The 19,665-nt window shown below is 31.6% G+C and overlaps 2 protein-coding genes across 16 annotated transcripts in view; one reads left to right on the top strand and one right to left on the bottom strand.

Moving 5' to 3' along the window:
• LOC127070638 (tyrosine-protein kinase transmembrane receptor Ror) overlaps positions 1 to 19,665 on the bottom strand; it is a 286,547-nt gene that overhangs the window by 181,234 nt on the left and 85,648 nt on the right. The gene's annotated exons all lie outside the window — the stretch shown is intronic.
• LOC127070640 (uncharacterized) overlaps positions 1 to 19,665 on the top strand; it is a 44,623-nt gene that overhangs the window by 7,197 nt on the left and 17,761 nt on the right. For 2 of the 13 annotated variants that reach the window (XM_051008860.1, XM_051008859.1), the window contains exon 2: positions 4,288 to 4,677. The exons of 1 other annotated variant lie outside the window; for it this stretch is intronic. In XM_051008860.1, coding sequence (XP_050864817.1) covers positions 4,503 to 4,677 — 175 coding nt within the window. In that variant the 5' untranslated portion in view covers positions 4,288 to 4,502. Of the gene's footprint in view, positions 1 to 4,287; positions 4,678 to 5,370; positions 6,095 to 10,060; positions 10,870 to 11,032; positions 11,076 to 11,103; positions 12,078 to 13,855; positions 14,519 to 19,665 lie in introns of those variants that run through there. 10 more of the 13 variants (XM_051008867.1, XM_051008866.1, XM_051008863.1 and 7 more) reach the window with 10 other exon arrangements.

Raw genomic sequence — 19,665 nt, 5'->3', positions numbered from 1 at the left:
AAAGAAGAAAAAAAGAGAGAGAGACAGAGAGAGAGAGAGAGAAAGAGATAAAGACCAAGGGCAGGGACTTTAGTTTTTGAAAATAGAAAATAAAAGGATACGGACAGAGAGTACCATAACGCGTCGAGTAGAGTGTATCTCCGTAAAAATGAACAGGAAAGAATGAGAAGAAAAAGAGAGGAAAAGAGAAAGAAAGAGAGAAAGAGAGAGAAAATGAGTGGAAAGGAAAAAAGAAAGAAAAAAGGGGAGGAGGGTTGTGGGGACAGGGTAGAAAATAATTCCGATTGTACTCGGGCGAACAACTTTTCTACGCGTTTTTAACGTTCCGCAAGAACACGATTTCTTTTCACCACCCCTCTCTACATCTCCCACCCCTTCTCGTCACCCCATAGCGTGCTGCCCTTTTCGAATGGAACGCTAACGAGTGAAAGAATAATATATATATATACACTACACACACGTACGTGTGTATATATGTGTATGTATATCGCAGGTTACGTGTTTTCTTCTTTTATTTAAAGGAAAGAGAAAGGAAGAAAGAAGAACGATAAAAAAAAAAAAAGAAAGACAAGGCAAAAGAAAAAGAAAAAGAAAGTGGTTACGATGAGAAGGATGAAAGAAAAGTAAGGGTTAAAAATTGAGGAGGTGGATGTGATCGAGTTGAGTTGTGGTGGGGAGACGGTGTTGAAAACTAAAAAATAAAAAGAAAAAGAAAAAAGAGAAAAGAGAAAGAAAGAGAGAAAAAGAACGAAAAAAAAAAAAAATACTGTGGTACATGGTCTCGCAATCGGCTCGAATAATCAAAATCGATTCGTTCCAATCCATTCCACTCTGTTGAATGATCAAAAAAATAGAAGGATAGGTGAAAAAGAAAAAAAAAAAAAGACAGAAGGTGGAGAGAGACAGATAGATATATAGATATATATATAGATAGATAGATAGATAGATAGATAGATAGAGAGGGAGAAGGACAAAGGGCGAAAAAGCTCAACGAAAAGCTTGGAAAAGCTTCCGGGAAAAAGCTTACGGTACGGATCTCTTGCTCGTCGTTTGTGTTTGTTAATCAATTACTCTCGCTCATTGTCAAAGGCCTAGAAAATCCTCCTCTTCGTATTCCTCGTTTGGTTGGACGGATCTAACTGAAAGAGAGAGAGACAGAGAAAGAGAGAGAGACAGAGAAAGAAAGAGAGAGAGAGGGAGATAGAGAGAGAGAGAAAGAAGATGTAAGCTGTCGTCATACTTGGACGGTACATACGTAGAGGTTGGATGGATGAGGTGGAGGTTGAGGATAAAGAAGAGGAGGTTGAGGATGAAAAGGAGGAGGATGAGAAGGTTTAAACGTATCGTACCTATCCTACCTGGTTTTATGCTTTTGCTTTTCGGTATCTTCATCCCCACTCTAACCCAGACGCAACCCCAACTCCCAAACCCCAGCAGCAGCAGCAGCTCATCTTCTCTTCCACCTACGTCCTAGCAGGTTTTACATCTGCATCTACATACATCTACATACATATATACATACATATATACATACATATATACATCTATGCATCCATCCATCCATCCATCCATCTATACTTATACCACGGGTCCAACATCCTCGTAGTCGTCAACGTCGCGCCTCTCTACTGAGCCTCTTCGCCCTTTGATGTCATTTCACAGAGACTGAGAGAGAGGGAGAGACAGAGTGAAGGCTGAGAGAGCAAAAACGCTTTTCAAAGTACGGATTTACCTTCGCTCGCTTTCCACAAGCGACATGTTTTGCTATTCTATGCATTTACTCGGTACACAGGCGGCCAAACATCGTGTCCTTGTGCTCATCGACAAGAACCAAGGCCCTCTCTTTCTCTCTCTCTCTTTTTTTCTCTTTCTCTCTCTTTCTCTCTTATTCGCTCTCACTCTTTCTCACTATCTCTGTTTCTTTATATCTCTTTCCATCTCTCTCTCTCTCTCTCTCTCTCTCTCTCTTCCTCTTTAAATCTATCTCTTTTTAGCTTTCTTGTTTTACCCTTATCTTTCTATACGTTCAAGTACCTACGGCGTTTTCATGTTTTACCGACTAATGATCGTTTCTTTCTTTTTTTCTCTTCTTCTTCTTCTTTTTATATTTCTTTTTCCGGAAAAGACAATAGAGATTATAAGATAAATTACACATACAAATATATACCTGTAGACTGTAGAATATTTAAAAAAGAAACATATATACATATAAAAGATATACATCGGAGTCTAGTCAAATCGTTAACAAAAAGAAAAACGATAAGAAACAAATAGATTAGCCACAAAAAAGAAATGGAAAGAAAGAAAAAAGACAAATAAGATAAATGTATGTGTCCTTTTGGTATATATCGAAGACACACATCGGCTTTAAATCTCTCGGGAGGATAATGAATGCACCGTATCAGACGACGACGACGACGACGACGACTATGACTATGACTACGACTACGATTACGACGACTACAACGACTACGATGACGACAATGTCACTGACAAGTACAACACAACGACTTGAAGGTAGATGATGAGGAGACACGAGGTGGTTTCAAGGGTGCAACGACTAGACCGCTTGATTCTTCTCGCTCGCTGCTTGCGAAACGAGAAGAGAAGAGTAGAGTAGAGTAAAGTAGAGTAGAAAAGAGAAGAGAAGAGAAAAGAGAAACGAGAAGATGGATCGTAGAAAATCCGTCGGTTCTGCGACGAGATAAATTCTTCTTGGAATCTACCGGATAAATTACACCGAAGTAGAGATAAAAAGAGAGAGAGAGAGAGAGAGATGGGGAAACATAGTTAAGACTGGATTGGTATGGGTAGATCAAGGGTGGTAGGTTTATTTACACCACCGGCTGTGTTCCGCATAAATTAAGCAAAATCTAAATTATAGAATAAGAACTGACAATGAGAGGAAATAAAAGGAAAAAATCGTAGAAAGTGGAGAAAGAAAGATAGAGATAGTGATGGAAAGAGAGAGAAAGAAAAAAGTGGCCTCCTCCTCTTTTACCACCCCCTCTTCAATCATCTCGAGTGTACTGATAAACGCTGAGTAATGGTACGCGAATTATGTGTTCGATAAAAAAAAAAAAAAAAAGAATTAAAATAGATAAAAAAGAAATGATAAAAAAAAGAATAGGAGGGAAATGAATAAGAGGAATTATGTGAAATGATTATTGAATTAAATATGTTTTTTTCCTTTTCGATAGGAAAAACCCGTTGATCTTCTTCAATTTTCTTTTTCTTTTTCTTTTCTTTTTTTTTTTTTTTCTATTAAAAATTCTGGTAATAAGGATTCTGGTAATAAGCTCTATTACTAATTACGATTCGATCTCACCACGTTCGTTCTTGAATTGAATTTAAGAGGATATCATTTAATGGTTTGCGTGAATAATATTGGAGAAAAAGAAGAAAAGGAAAATCGTTTTAAAAAGAATTAATCGCCGTTCGTTTTTAAATTGGGGTGATAAAAAAGAAAAAAAAAAGAAGAAATGAAACTAAAAATGTTTCTTCGAAAATATGTCTTCGATGTTTGTTAGAAATTTGGAAGAACAGAATCTCGAACAATTTACGAAAGCATTAAAAAATTGACTCGAGTAATACAAAGGTCTCTCTCTCTCTCTCTCTCTCTCTCTCTCTCTCTCTCTCTCTCTCTCTCACCCTTTCCTCACTCTCACTATCTTTTTTTATTCCCTGAACGCTTTTAAGCGAGATGTTTAATACATATACACGCCCAGATACCGATATAAACAGAATGATATATATATATATATATAAAGAGCAAGAGAGAGAGAGAGAGAGAGAGAGAGAGAGAGAGAAAAGGGATAGGAAATGAGGGCTGGGTAAAAGTGCATGACTTTAAAGAGGATGAGTTTTTAGCAAGCTACCCTTGACATTTTCTCTTTTACTCGCTAACTTTCCCCCTCTTTTTCTATCTCTTTATTCATATATAAATATATATATATATATACATATAAGTATATATGTATATATATATATATATTTATTTATTTATACATATAGAAATGTATACATATATGAATAAATATGCATGTATTATATAATAATGATATATTAATATATTATTATATATCATATAATGTATATATATTATTACTATTATTATATATATAATAATTAATAAATAATCTTATTATCAATACATATATATATATATATATATATATATATATTTACTATCAAGATAATTAAAACAAGATAATCATTAATCTTACTTTCCTCATTTTCTTTTATCCTAACAATTTCATTTTCGTCTAATATAATTTCTTTCATTAGCAACGAATAATAACAGGGTACACGTTCCATCTTCGAGGTTATGTTGCTCGAAAACTTCCAAGTTGAGAGATTTTCGTGAAAAATTAACGGGAAGTGTAAAGAAAAGTGGATCTTTTGACAAGACTAAAAGAACGAGAACGATTGTTGAAAGTGAACGATTAGAAGTGTCGATAATCGAAACATTCGGTTTAAACGAGGTTATAAATGATAGAACTATGATGGCGGGTACTGGTGTTGGTGTTGGTGGTGCCGGTATGTTAAGAGCAAGAAGGCGAGACGTCAGCGTTAAACCGAATAGAAAACTCGACCGGAAGTCCTCGAGGGGTATGATTTACGAGAATGAGGAGCTAAGATTGAGAACCATTCACATCAACGCTGAGGTCGAACAAGGTAAGAATGATTTATTTTCCTTTTCTTTTTCTTTTTTGTGCCTTTTTCTATTTTTTTACTTTAAACTCGAATAGATTTTTCGTTTTCTTTTTTTCATTTTCTTTTCTGTTCCTTCTTTCTATTTTTCCTTTCTGGTTTCTTATTTTCTTTTTCTTTTTTTCTTTTTTTTTTTTTCATCAACTGAAATAATCACCAGGATTAGAATAATTATTAATATCAGATATAGAATTGAACAGTTTTTTTTTTTTCTTCAGTGTTACTTCTTTCTTTGTTTTCGTTATTTCGATTAATTGCTAAGTAAGAACGATTAAATCAAATTAAGATCGGAATATGAACAATTGATTTACTTTTCGTTTCTTACTTTTTTTTTCCTCATTTCAAATAATTGCCAAGTAAAAATGATTAAATTAAATAAAGATTAGAATCGAATAGTCTTTCTAGTATTTCTTTTCTTATTTCTTTTTATCGTCATCTCAGAATAATTATTTTCTTCAAATCATAATCAAACATTTTTCTTCATTCGTTCTTTCCCATTAATTAAAATTATCCGTCCTCCAACGGATACTTAATTATTTAAAAAATTCATTTCTAAATTTCCCATCGTCAATAGGTCAAGATGAACATTTCAATGCTCGTTAAAAAGAAGAAAAGAAACAGAGAAATAAAAAAAAAAGAAAAAAGAAAAAGAATATAAAAGATCGACTTATCACCATATTCATACACACACACACGCACATATTTATGTATACCTAATCGATATTAGAAACCAATAGGAAATTAAATTTCGCGAGTTTGGTAGTTCTGGTTTAGTAGTTTGTTCGGCGGTCACCTACAAATAGACAGACAGAAAGAGAGAGAGAGAGAGAAAGAGAGAGAAAGAGAGAGAAACAAAGATAGATAGATAGATAGATAGATAGATAGATAGAGAAAGAGAGAGAGAGAGAGATCCCAAATGTGGTGGCAGGCAACGTATTCGAGCTGCCGCGTGCCGAAACCGCAGCGAACTATTTTCGAAACTCGCCTGGCACTCACCTCGAACTTTGTCCAGTCGACAAAGAGACTCTCGCCTAGTTTTCGGTTATCGAGCGTCTTACCGTTTCTATCCGAAATATATTCATTTATCCGACCTAATTCGTGCTACAAAATTAACGTGAAATAATCGAATAGTGAAACGAATATTAATAAAAACAAAACTAAACAAAGAAAAAATATATATATATAAATAATAGTATTACGATTAAGTTGGTACGACAGAACAATTGTTACTATATTTCTTTCTTTTTTTTTTTTTCGATCGATTTGAAACGAAGAAAGAATAGATGATCGAATTGGTACCAATCGATTGTAATGTGTTTCCTTTTGGTAAACTCATAAAGGTTTTAGACGTATCGATGTGGGAGGAGACGTTTTAACGATGGTACGTATAAATCCGCGTTAGAGATTCATAGCGGTGTATATTAGTCACTCGCTTAAGAGGATTGTTTGAAAGAACGTCGGGACTTACTCGTCTCTCTCTCTCTCTCTCTCTCTTTCTCTGTCTGTCTGTCTGTCTGTCTTTCTTTCTCTCTATCTATCGATCTCTCTCTCTCTCTCTCTCTCTCTCTCTTTCCTTGGAGGAGTGAGTATATCTAGAAATCGTGCCATTACATTTCATCTTATGATCTGTTTACGAAAATAGAAATTATATATCTGGTGTCCCTTTGATCCAACATTTTGCATATACCCATAAGCATACGCTCGTACAAACGAACACACCATTATCCTTATTTCTATCTCTTCTCTCTCTCTTTTTTTTTTGTTTTTATGGAATCGAAAAAGAAAGAAAAAGAAAGAAGAGGAAAAAATTGGGAAAAGAAAAATATATAATATGAAGAAACGATAACGTAATAATAATACTGTTCGTTTTAGAAAAAATTTAGAAAAAAAGGGAAAGAAAGGAATTTTTAGAAAAGATTAATTAATAAATTAAAATATTATAATTATTATATATATATATTATATATATATAGAATATTGTATTAATATATATATATATATTCATTATAAAATTATTTCATTGTATATTAATTATAAAATTAGTTAATAAAAAGAAAAAGCGTTTCGAGCAACGAACTACAAAACTCTTGAGGTTCGTTCTTTTATTTCTTTTATTTCGTGCTTATACGGTTACACGGTTTAATCTTTTTTTTTCTTTCCTTTTCTTTTTTTCTTCTTCTCTTCGCTTTAATAAGAAACGCCATTGGGTAAATCTGCTTCTACGGTGTTCTCGCGTGTCTCACGAATGTGACTCGGCAAACTGAATCGAGTTGTAAAAGAAAACCGACTATCGACTTGCCAGGTGCTCGTTACTGATAAACCAGCACTAATCGACAATCGTGATCTATAAGAACACACTAACGAATGAACTAATGATCTAACGAACGAACGGAAGAATGAATGAAAGAAAGAAAGAAAGAAAGAAAGAAAGAAAATATTTTCGAACTCGAGATTCTTGGATGATCTTAGACTGTAATGATAATACACCGCATGTGTAGGTACGTTATTGGACCTCACACAGTGTTTTCAAAAGACTTGAAATACTGAAGAAAAAAGAATAACAAAAAAAAAAAGAAACAAAAAAGGCAGATCAAACGTCTCCAAGACGACGTCGTACTGTGCCCAATTTATTTCTCTCTTAACGCGACGTACGCATACGTATTACTACTACCACTACTGTTATATGTAGTTTCGTGACTAATGGACGTAAGTATAACACCGTGAATAATCTTTCGAAAAAGAAAAGGAAGAGACAAAGATAATAAAAAAAAAAGATATAAAGATCGTTTCATTTTTCTCTCTTGGGAAAGAAAGTTTTAAGTAAATTTGAATTTTCCCGCGTTTTGATTGAAAAGTCGAACTTTCGATATACGATCAGCTGATAATTAGACGAACAGCTGATCGTCTGATTCTGATAGAATTTTCTGTTATTATGAGTTGTAATTATTTATTGAAGTGGATACTTTCTTTCTGCGTTAAGATTTTTACGTATAAATGAAAGGAAAAAATAAAAAATGAAAAATGATATATTTTGTTAGTTTAATATATGTATACAAGCATATAGACATTGTTGATCGATTATTATATAAAAAAATTGTGAATGTAATAATAGTTGTATTCGTAATTTAATTGAAATCGTTCTTAAAATAATCAAATCTTTTTTTAATTGATAATATAAACTAGAAACGTGATCCAATATAATAAACTGTATTACTGTAATAATAGTATAGTTATATATTATATGTATGTATTTATGTAATATATAACTATATAATTATATTATATAAATATCCAATACGATAAAGTATATATGAAGAATATATATTTGATTATAAATAAAAGTAAATATATATATATATATACTTAATTATAATATTAATTTTATATTATAATAACTATTTAACAAAAAAAAATATATATATTATAAATATTATTTATATAATATACACGTAATACACATACGTATATATGTATACAAAACTATAATATTAACTTTATATTATAATAATTATTTAATAAATTATATATGTATATAAAATTATAAATATCTATATTATACTATATATATATATAAATATTATATATAATTATTATAAAATTTTATATATATATATACATATTATAATTATATTATATTTAACACAATATATATTATCAATTATATACATACATAACTACAACATAACAATTTATACAATTTCATAAAATACTTTAATGATCCTACATCTACACTCACGTATATGCAAATACGTAGTATATCACCCTTGATCGCTCGACCATGCGTTAATAGTACAAGAAAAGAAAAAAAAGAAAAAGAAACAGACGAAACGGAACGAAAAGAAGAAAAGAAAAATGAAAAAGAAAAAAAGAAAAGAAAAGAAAAGAAATAAAAGAGAATTGCAAGAGAGCTTTTACCAAGAGACCTTTCTTCTTGTACACGTATATGCAACGAGCGCGAACGTGAAGCTGAAGTTAGGAGTGAGGGTGAAAATAGGGGGGGGGGGGGTAGAGATAGGGGTAGTGGTGGGAATAGGGTGGAAGTAGTGGATGATGGTGGTACGAGGAAGCAGAAAAAAAAGTAAGCTGGGGTATTTAAGCCGCGTGGGATAAAAAACACCGAGCGATTAGAAGGAACGTCGGAAAACGCTTTACGAGCGATTTCGAGATGCAACTGGGACGACGGGATAAAGAAGAAGAGACGTCGAAAAGCGAGAGACGAATAAAATCGAGTCTTCCGTTTTCTATTTGTTCTTTTCTTTTCTCTTCTTTTTTTTTTTTTTACTTTTTCTATCATTTTTTCTCTACCTCTTGTTTGTTTGTTTGTTTGTTTATTGTAGTTTTTCGTTTACCTATTTCTATATCCTGCTGCTTTTCTTTCTTTCTTTCATTCTTTCTTTGCTTTTTTTTTTTTTTACTCTCGACACACCCGGTAGAAAGACCGATGGAAAGGCCAGACGCCAGACGACGATACGATACTATCGGATACGAGAGAGAGAGAGAGAGAGAGAGAGGGTGGGTGAGGGAGGGAAAGAGAGAAAGAGAGAGATTATTCTCGGTTGTTTTTGAGACCCTTGACAGATCGCGTTAGAGCGCGAACGAAATATTGCTCTTTAAACGTTCTGCTATATATATATGTAATTGTATGTATGTATGTATTTATGTAGATATGTATGTATGTATGTATGTATATATATATATATATATGCGTGTATGTCGATTATTAGCACGTAAAACTCGCGTGCGTCTCGTTAAATCGAGAGGCCTCGAGAGAAAAAAGAAAAACGGTAGAAAAAGCTGAAAGATTCTTTCATGTGATATTGTTGAACGAGACGAGAGTTTAGAACAAAATAAATAAAAATACAAAGGGAAAGGAAGAGGAAAAGAAAGGGTGAGGATAATTACGTCGAAATGCTACGATTTTTCTTCGTCACGTGTCATGGTTGCTTGCACCGTTTGAATCTTTTGACAAGTCTATCACATGTGTTTGTATATATATATTTTTTCTATATATATTTCTATATATATATATATATATATATATATATATATATAGAGAGAGAGAGAGAGAGACAGGGAGATTTCTCTATATATAGATAATATATATAGATAAATAAAATAGTTGACAATAATTAACAAAATATGAAAAATGTTTGTTTTATTAGATGTTCTGCAATTCATTATACACATACATTATAAACATGCATACAACGTATAATAATAATGAATTCCATAACATAATAAATGAAACATTTAAATCACTTATCTAACTATCATTCTCATACGCATTACATTTGTCTTAATTACAATTACATTATATAATAATCTTAATTTAAAACAATATATATCTCGATATATTAATTCAATCATTAACAATCTAAAAACCATAACAATCTAAGCACTCTGAATAATTTCATTTTAAATGAAAATAGAATACTATCCGATAATATTAATTCATAATACCGTATACAAGTTTACATGCATTTTACTTCTCGTGACGCGAATTAAGATGAAAAAGAAACGAATACGAATACGAATACCTATACGAATATAAGTACGAATATGAATTCAAATACGTACACGAATACAAATACGAATACGTATATGTACACGAATACGTACACGAATACCTATACGAATATAAATACGAATATGAATTCAAATACGTATACGAATACAAATACGAATACGTATATGTACACGAATACGTACACGAATACCTATACGAATATAAATACGAATATGAATTCAAATACGTACACGAATACAAATACGAATACGTACACGAATACGAATACGAATACGAATAAATATATGAATACGAATACGAATACGAATACGAATACGAATACGAATACGAATACGAATACGAATACGAATACGAATACGAATACGAATACGAATACGAATACGAATACGAATACGAATACGAATACGAATACGAATACGTATACGAATACGAATACGAATATGAATACGAACATAAAGAGGAAGAAGAAGAGGAAAAGGCAGAGAAGAGAAATAATAGTAGTAGTAGTAGTGTAGTAGTAGAGTAGTAGAAGAAGACGAAGAAGCAGAAGGACCAGAAGAAGAAGAAGAAGAAGAAGAAGAAGAAGAAGAAGAAGAAGAAGAAGAGATAGCTCACGAAAAGCAGAAGCGGTAGGGGCTAGAAGGCTTTGCCAGTGGCGTTATAACCACCCACCGACTAGTTTTGCCCGGCAACTCAAAACGACTAGCACGTCGTCGTCGTCGTCGTCGTCGTCGTCGTTGTCGTCTTCGTCTTCATCGTCTTCATCGTCTTCATCGTCTTCATAGACATCGTTGTAGTCATCGTTGTAGTCGTCTTCGTGCCGAAGCTTTTCTCGGTGTTGTGTTCAGCATCGACGAAAACGTCGAAACTTATCGACCATAAAGAGAGAGAGAGAGACAGAGAGAGAGAGAGAGAGAAGGGGAGAGAAAGAGAGAGAGAGAGAGAGAGAGAGAGAGAGAGAGAGAGAGAGAGAGAGAGAGAGAGAGAGAGAGAGAGATAGAGATAGAGAGTGAACACTCTACCACCTTCTGCTTTCAACACTTTCGCAAGCCTACGAAAATTCGTACGTACGTGAATTTTCTTCGAAAAGAGAACGGAAAGATTAAGAAATATTATTAATCGTGATTTCGATGATTTCGTGAATGTTTAAAAAAAACTCGCGATAGTAGGGCCATACAAGTGATTCGTTCGAATTGAATGACGTTTTCTTCTTCTACTTTTTCTTCTACATTCTTTCTTGTTTTTCTTATTTATTATATATATATACATATTTTTTTTCTTTTTCTTATTCTATTTTTCTTTTTTGCTTTCTTCTCCACGTTCGATGGCTAATATTATCGGCGATATCACGTAATCAATGTAACTTAATTAATAACGTTACGTAAGATGAGTGATTAAGAAGGATACTCAGATGAGATTTTATTTCGTCGTTCGTTTTGAATATCGATAAAGAATAATGAGATTTCAGAGTGATTACGATCGAACGGACTGACGATGACGACGATGATGATAATGATGATAATAACGATGACGACGATGATGATTCTTCTTATCATCGATAATCGATTGTTTCGATAAGATTATTATTTAATCGTACGATCGATATATTAGAATCGATCTCGTCAATTAGACATTGAAAATTCTTTATCTTTGACGTTTGAATTTATTTATTAAGTATACAAAGAAAAGAAAAGAAAAGAAAAGAGAAAAGAGAGGGACAACGAATATTTATCGAATCATTCGTAAAAACTCGTGATTAAAACGGAGAATGGATGGAAGGTCATGGGCACCATGCAGAGAAGAGAAAAGGGACGTGGACGAAGGGACGAAAAGGGAAGTACGTTAGAATTTTTCAATAATCTTAAAGTTTTATAATAACGAGTAGATTCTACTAGTAGACTTTTTTCATATTGATATTATCAGTTTCCATTGTTTTTCTGTTTTTTTTTTTGTTTTTTTCTTTATTTCTTTTCTTTTCCCTTTTTCTTCCTTCACTTTTGCCTTTTTACTTTTCTTTCTTTACTAGTTTACTACATTTTCACTTTTTTTTTACGAGGAAACGAAACGGTACGAGAGGAGACGAGACGTAACGTTTGCACACCGATAGGGATCTCTAATTAAACGCGAGCCGTACTCTAACTGCGTTTAATTTTTCCCGCGTCAAAGTTTACACGCGCGAGCGCAAACGAGCGAACGAATGAACACGAATGAACGAACGAACGAACGAGACTCAAAGTCGTCGTTCGTTGCACAATGTCGAGAATTTTAAACGAAAGAAATAGAGAGAGAGAGAGAGAGAACGACGAGCGAACGAGCAAATGAGAAAGAGAGAGAAAGAGAAACGTAGAGAAAGAAAAACTCTGACGGATTTTCTTTTAGAAACTCGCGAGACGACTCGTTAAAAACTTTTTCGGGTCGACTTTAACTAAACGGTCAGAGACCGACCGGCAAGATTAAAGGCCAGATTTCAACGACGATGTTTTAATAGGACACATTGAACGCGAGAATACTGTGTAACGAAAACGACATGATTTTCTTTTCATATATATATATATATATATACATACATGGAGCACATATATGGATACAGATACAGATACAGATACAAACACGAACGAACGAACGCAGAATGAGTGAGAGTGAGAGTGAGAGTGAGAGAATGAGAGAGTAAAGAAAGAAAGAGTCATCTTAAAATTTCTATCTCTCTTTCTCTCACGAGTTTCTGAATAATACGTAAAATCGCTCGTTGCGGGGTAAGGAGAAACTTTGGATAAAACGCTTTCCATCTCACCCCCTCTACTTTCCACCTCCTCCTCCTCCTCCTCCTCCTCTACACCAACCTTCTTTCGTTCTACCCACTTAGACCTCCCTCTCTCTACCCCCTTCCCCCTCCCTAAAACCTTCTCTACCTCTTCCCCTCCTCCATATTCCCTCTTTTCTTCTCTTACTCGTCCTCCTTGAGCAGTTGTTACCTCACGGCGACGTTCTATGGAAAAACTTTTTAATATCTTTCCTCTCGTTGCGTAAGAAAGGAAAAGACAAGATAATCGCCCACGGGGCACCAGGTGGATATGAGTTTCGTTGATAGAATCTGCGTAATCTCGCGATGTTCCTTTTCATACTTTTTTTCTCTCTCTCTCTCTTTTTCTGTATCTTTTTTTTTTTTGTTTCTTTTTCTTCCTCTTTCTTCCCTTGCTTGCTTCCTAGACCTTTCGGTCTGTCTCTCCTTTTTCCTCTACTTCGAGCCAAAAAACTATATCTTTCAGATTGTTTTATATAATTTTTTTGTTTTTTTTTTGTATAGGGATAGAGTGTATGTGTGTTGTAAGATTGAAGGAGTTTCGTTTAACTTGAATTTAATCTTGGATGAATAATAAGAAAGAAATATAGAAGAGAGAGAGAATTTTATGAGAAAAAACAAAGATGAATATATATATATATATATATGTATATATAATATAATATTTAATATAATATATAAATTATTTTAATATATATTATATATATATTTTTATATATATGTATGTATGTATGTATATATAATATAATATATAATTTATTATTTTTCTATATATTATATAAATAAAAATAATGAATAATCTTATCACGTATAATCACCAATTTATAACAATATCAAGAACACAACACTAATAAATATTAATATACATAATCAATATAATACAAAATCAATAGTATCAAATCTCAAATAGACTACAATCTCGATCGATTCGTTCGACGCCATTTTATATCATCTTCATCACGTACGTATTCATATATTCGACATGAAAGAGACATCAGTGACAACGTTTCGATAACGCAAATACACACATGCACACACACATATATACACACTACGATATTTCCTATCATTTCAAACGGGAAATATAACTCGGTTGCATTTCTGCATTAGACGACGAACGACGACGAACGACGACGACGAAGACGAAGAAGAAGAAGAAGAAGAAGAAGTTCTTGCGTTGCGAAAGCACGTGACTTCACAAGAACAAAATTAGCATAAGCCGAAAGATAGAAAGAGAGATAAAGATAGAAAGAGAGAGAGTTAGAAAGAGATGAGTCTGTCGGCCTCGAAAACTCGAATTCTCAGAAAAGCGTTCTGCTCGTTGACAATAACTATCTCGGGGGCAACAATAAAGTTTGCTGGTTTTTGCGAAAACGTGTTTCAGTAACTCAGTTGCGGCTAATAAAACGTCTCACTGTGCGGAAATGCACTATTACGATTTTCTCCTTGCCTTCTTAACGAGAGAGACATGCAAAACGGTGAGTGTCGTTGTTGCATATTCTTTTTCTTTTATTTATTTATTTATTTACTTATTTATTTTTTTTTTTTTTACTTGTTCGTACTTTTCTACTTTCGTACTTCTTTGTTAAGAGGAGAGGGAGAGAGAGAGAGAGAGAGATAAAATGCATGTGCATAAAGTGCATAAAGTGCATCGTGTTACGCCCTTAAAAGTAGTTAAAATTTCACGCACCATCTTGGCGGTTTTAAATGCAGTCGAGTTTAATTCCATTAGAATTACCTAGAAATATCGTATTTCTTTTTCTCTTAATTTATTATTTAAATAGAATAATTTATAATTTAAATATAAATCGAGAACGTTTAATGGGAACTTGGTATGTTAAGAAAAAGAAAGAAAAGAGAGGAATAGTTTTTAATCGACATTGATAAAAAGGGACGAAGTAAAAATTCTATTATGTGTATGGTGTATGTCATAACTTATGGTTATTTATTCATACAATATATAATTATATATAAATATAATATTACGAAAAAGAAAAAAGAGATAAACATTAATCACCATTAATAACAAGGGACGAGATAAACGTTCTATTATGTTTATGGTGTCTTATGTTTTATGCTTATTTATTCATACGATATATAATTATATATAGTCATGTAGTATTATCGAAAAAAGGAAAAAGAAAAGAATAAAAATAAAAACAGAAAAAAATTAGAAATGTTAGTACATCTCTCTTTAACGTAAACCAACGTAAGTAATTAAGATTTAAAGTAATTAATCTTTAAAGATTCACTCATTTTTAATCTCAATGATGTTCAATAATTAGATAATCTTATTAGTTATATATATATATATTTATTTAAGAAATAAAACTTTTGTCACAAAATTCGTATTGATTCGAATACATATATTTATATATCACATATAAATATGTATATAATATAATATATTATATATATAACATAATATATAACATATATATATATATACATATATATATAATAAGACACATTTATAATAATAAATAACGAGCTTTAATTTTGCACAAACAAAATTGAAATTGTCTACAAGATTTTATATACAAATCAATGCATAAATAACTTCTAATCTTTTACAAGATTAGAATCTTTTTTTTTTTTTTCATATTTAAGACAAGATTTATATTACAAAGTTCGAATTGATACGAATACGATTCGAACCGAGACGATTGCATATTAGAAAGAACAACCAAACGAAATTTATATAACTCAAACATTATTAAACATTCAATAAAAACTTTTCACTAAAATACACTTTCGTTAGATTATCTGAGAAATATTAAAATATCGTACAATTCGTGATATCGATTTTCAGATCTCATAATAAGACGAAAGCACGTTTGCGGTGTCGTTGAAACGGGAATCTAGGGGGAGTGACGGGGTGGAAGATAGAGACGGGATATAAAGGGATAACTCGAAGGCGTTTCGAAAGGAGGTTTGGGGAAGGGGTGGTTAAGGAGTAGGGGTTGCTGGATGGATGATCGAGACATTAGCGTGGTTTGTTGCAGTTAGAGAGACTGGTAGAGTTCGATCCTACAAACTCGCAGCTGCTACATAAGAGAACTTACTCCATAGGAATGTAACCACGAAGACGGTTGGTTGGATTGAGGGGAGGTTGAGGGGTAGTTGAGAGGTGAGAGGGGTGAAAGAGGAGGAAACCAAAGAGGGCTGCGATCATTTCAGTTCTATCCAGAATTCTCGAAGGAAACTATAAGAGAAAGAGAGATAGATAGATAGATAGATAGATAGATAGATAGATAGATAGATAGATAGATAGATAGATAGAAAGAGGAAGAGAGAGAGAGAGAGTTCTTGACGGTTAGTCTGACAACGACGAAGACGACGACAAAGACGACGAAGACGATGTTAAATCTGGTTCTACTCGGTTCACGTCGGTTGCACTTGACACTTTATTAATGTTAAAACTCCTTACAGGATATCGTTCGAAACTCCGAAGGATACTTACTCGTAATATTCTCATCCTCATACCGATGTTCCCTTTAAACCGTTCGTTATATTAAAGGCAAAGGATCCTTAGCGAGATATTACGGTTTACGTTGTTCGTCCGACATTTATTAAACGTTATCTTCTCTCTCTCTCTCTCTCTCTCTCTCTCTCTGTCTCTCTTTTTTCTTTCTTTCTTTATTTTTCTTTTTTTGTTTTTTTTTTTTACATCTTTTTAACCGACAGGTATATAGTTAACGTGAGGTTAGTTACAAATTGTATTGTTTAATATTATTAAAACGATCAATTACTAGAATTGTTGGTATATAAATGATTCAGAAAAGGTATTCATAAAGATTGACAACAAATTTATATCACGTAATACTCAGGTCAAATAGATGAAGAAAGTTCGTACGAAGTTATATCTTTGAGAATGCTTTATTAAAAAGATATATTCTTTTATAGATATTTATGATTTATTATGGGAGTTATAAGAAATGTTCGAAAATTCCTCCTTCTGCAAGAATGCAGGCTTCCATTCTTCGAACTATAATAATTGCTTAACTCTTTCAAATATTCCAACTTTGTTGGAAATAATAGTAAATGCATTTTGAATACATTCTTAAAGTTCATCTTCCGTAAATAATAACTATCATTATGAATTATAATAAGTATACTAAACAAAGGAATCTTATAATTTCTAAAATAAATTATAAGTATGTTTAAAAGCATATATCTTTTAAATAAAGCATTTTTGGAGATTAGTTTATCCGAACTTTTTTCATCTATTTGATTTCAATAATACGTAGTATTAGTTTGGTCCCGATCAATTTGAACATCCTGTATATATCAATATAAATATATATATATGCAATGTATATGTGAAAGATAGAGAAAGAGAGGTTTATGAGAGAATACATTATCAATACATATCCGATTAATTGATCAATTAATTAACCCAGTTAATTAATTATCGATAGAGACAGAATCGATGAAATTTATCGGAATTGTCATTTTTATCGAGAGATATGATTAAATCGTTTCATCTTTCTAACGTGAATTTATCGAAATAATCGAAATAATAAAGATGATCTAAGAGTAAAGTGATTTCCAAGAAACTAGATATTTTATGAACCAGTTGAACGGATGATCTGATCGGTGAATGTTAAAAATATCGACGATGGTAATTATTTCAAATGATCGAAATGTTAGATCGTTAGATTGTTAGATCGTGGTACAGGGATAAGCGACGTCATAGAAAATTTTATTCAAGTATTCCGAATAGTGAATATGTCGACGTTAGTGAACGAACGTACTCATACGTGCTCTGTGTATATGTATGTATGTATATATGTTAGGTTTAAGTATTAATGTAGAACACAAGTTGAAACGATAATTCTAGACGCTTGAAAATTTTATTTGATTCATAAAAGATGTGCTCGCGAGAACAGGAACAATGCTCATGTATATATGTATGTATGTATATATGTAGATATACCTTATAGTAATCGTATAGGATAAAACAAGAAATAACGATAGATAATTCCATTGGTACATCAATCGTAGATGAAATATCTAAGAGAATATTCACTAAGTTACTTATGAATTTATTTAATAATCGATCTTAATTAATTTCTACCTTATTATTCTTAATTCTTGTAATTAATATTAATTTCTATTTATTTGTAATTTATCGCGTGTTATAATATTTGTTATTCGAATTTGTCAATTTGAACAAATCTGTTAGTTGAACGAATCAATTTTTATCTTTTTTGTCTTATTGTATTGATATTAATTATTTGTATATTTCTATTTTATTTTTATATTTATTCGTATTATTATTATTATTTAGAATAATTCGAATAATTAATTTTTAATCTGTTATATTATGTCAATATTAATTTTATACATATATATATATATATATATATATATATATATATATATATGTATGTATGTATATATACTAATCTCGTTATAAATATTAATTTTTAACTATTTCTCGAATTAATTAAAAATAATAGGAGATGGTAGAGTAGATAATGAAGGGTGGATTCACCAATCCGAATTTTAAATTATGATCGAATCTTATTATTATATGTATACTATTTTTTTAATGGGATTGCATATACTTTAAAGTTAATAAATAAAAAAGATAATAAAAGAAGATACTTTTTTAAAGAATTACATCAGAAAATTTCGTTGGAAAATTTCTAAAATTGATGAAGTTACTATATCGTTTGAAGTCGACTAACTCGTCGCAAGTTTCATATGTATGTTTACATATGTATGCAAGTATGTAACTACGTGTAACTTAAACTTCGAACGTCGTTCTCGCAGAACTATGTCTTTCAAATCGTTGCCAACGATATTTTGAAAACCATCGAAACTATTCGAACGTAATTTTGGCAAAATTATTTCTCTGTTTAATCTTCGTCATGCGGAAGGTTTTTTTTTCTTTTTTTTTTCTTTTTTTTTGGAACATTATAGAAGTACAAGAAAATTTTTTTAATTTATTTTATATTAGGAAATTAAAAGAAAGAAAAAAAAAAAAGAAAGAAAGAAATCCGATTTCTTTCTTTTATTTACTTGAAAATTCAATCGCTCATATTCTCTCTTTTTTTTTTCTTTTGTATTAAATGAAAATATTAAAAAATGACTTGGCGAGAATGATTACTTTTATTTTTTTACTGAATCTGTCTAAAGGCTTTTCAGTCTCCTATATTCTTTTTTTTTCTTTTATATTAAATAATAACCTGAGGAGATATTATTTCAATTTATTATATATATATATATATTATATATACATTATTATATATTATTTCTTTAGTATATTAAAAAAATATATCTCAAAGTACTTAACCACGCGTATGAAACAATCTTTTCTTTACAAATTCGAAAAATTACATACGAAATAAAATAAAATAAAATAAAAAAAAAAAAAAATAAGAAAGAAAGAAAAGAAGCAAAATAGAAATGATCACGAAATTTCGTATTTTTGTATCTTTCCCTTAGTTTTGTATTTTTCTTTTTATGTTTATTTATTTTTTTTTTTTTAGATCGTCCAGGTGTACATAATCGATCCCCCCATTCCATCGTTAAAAGGATCAACCATCCGAATAAAGTTTACGTGCTCGAACCACCCTTAGCTTTCACTTTTCGAGACTCAGCTATCCACGTTCTC

Source organism: Vespula vulgaris, chromosome 19 (assembly GCF_905475345.1).
Source record: "Vespula vulgaris chromosome 19, iyVesVulg1.1, whole genome shotgun sequence".
In the NCBI taxonomy this organism is placed as follows: domain Eukaryota; kingdom Metazoa; phylum Arthropoda; class Insecta; order Hymenoptera; family Vespidae; genus Vespula; species Vespula vulgaris.
The sequence above is the reverse complement of the archived record's forward strand: the minus strand, read 5'-3'. Positions and strand labels throughout refer to the sequence as shown.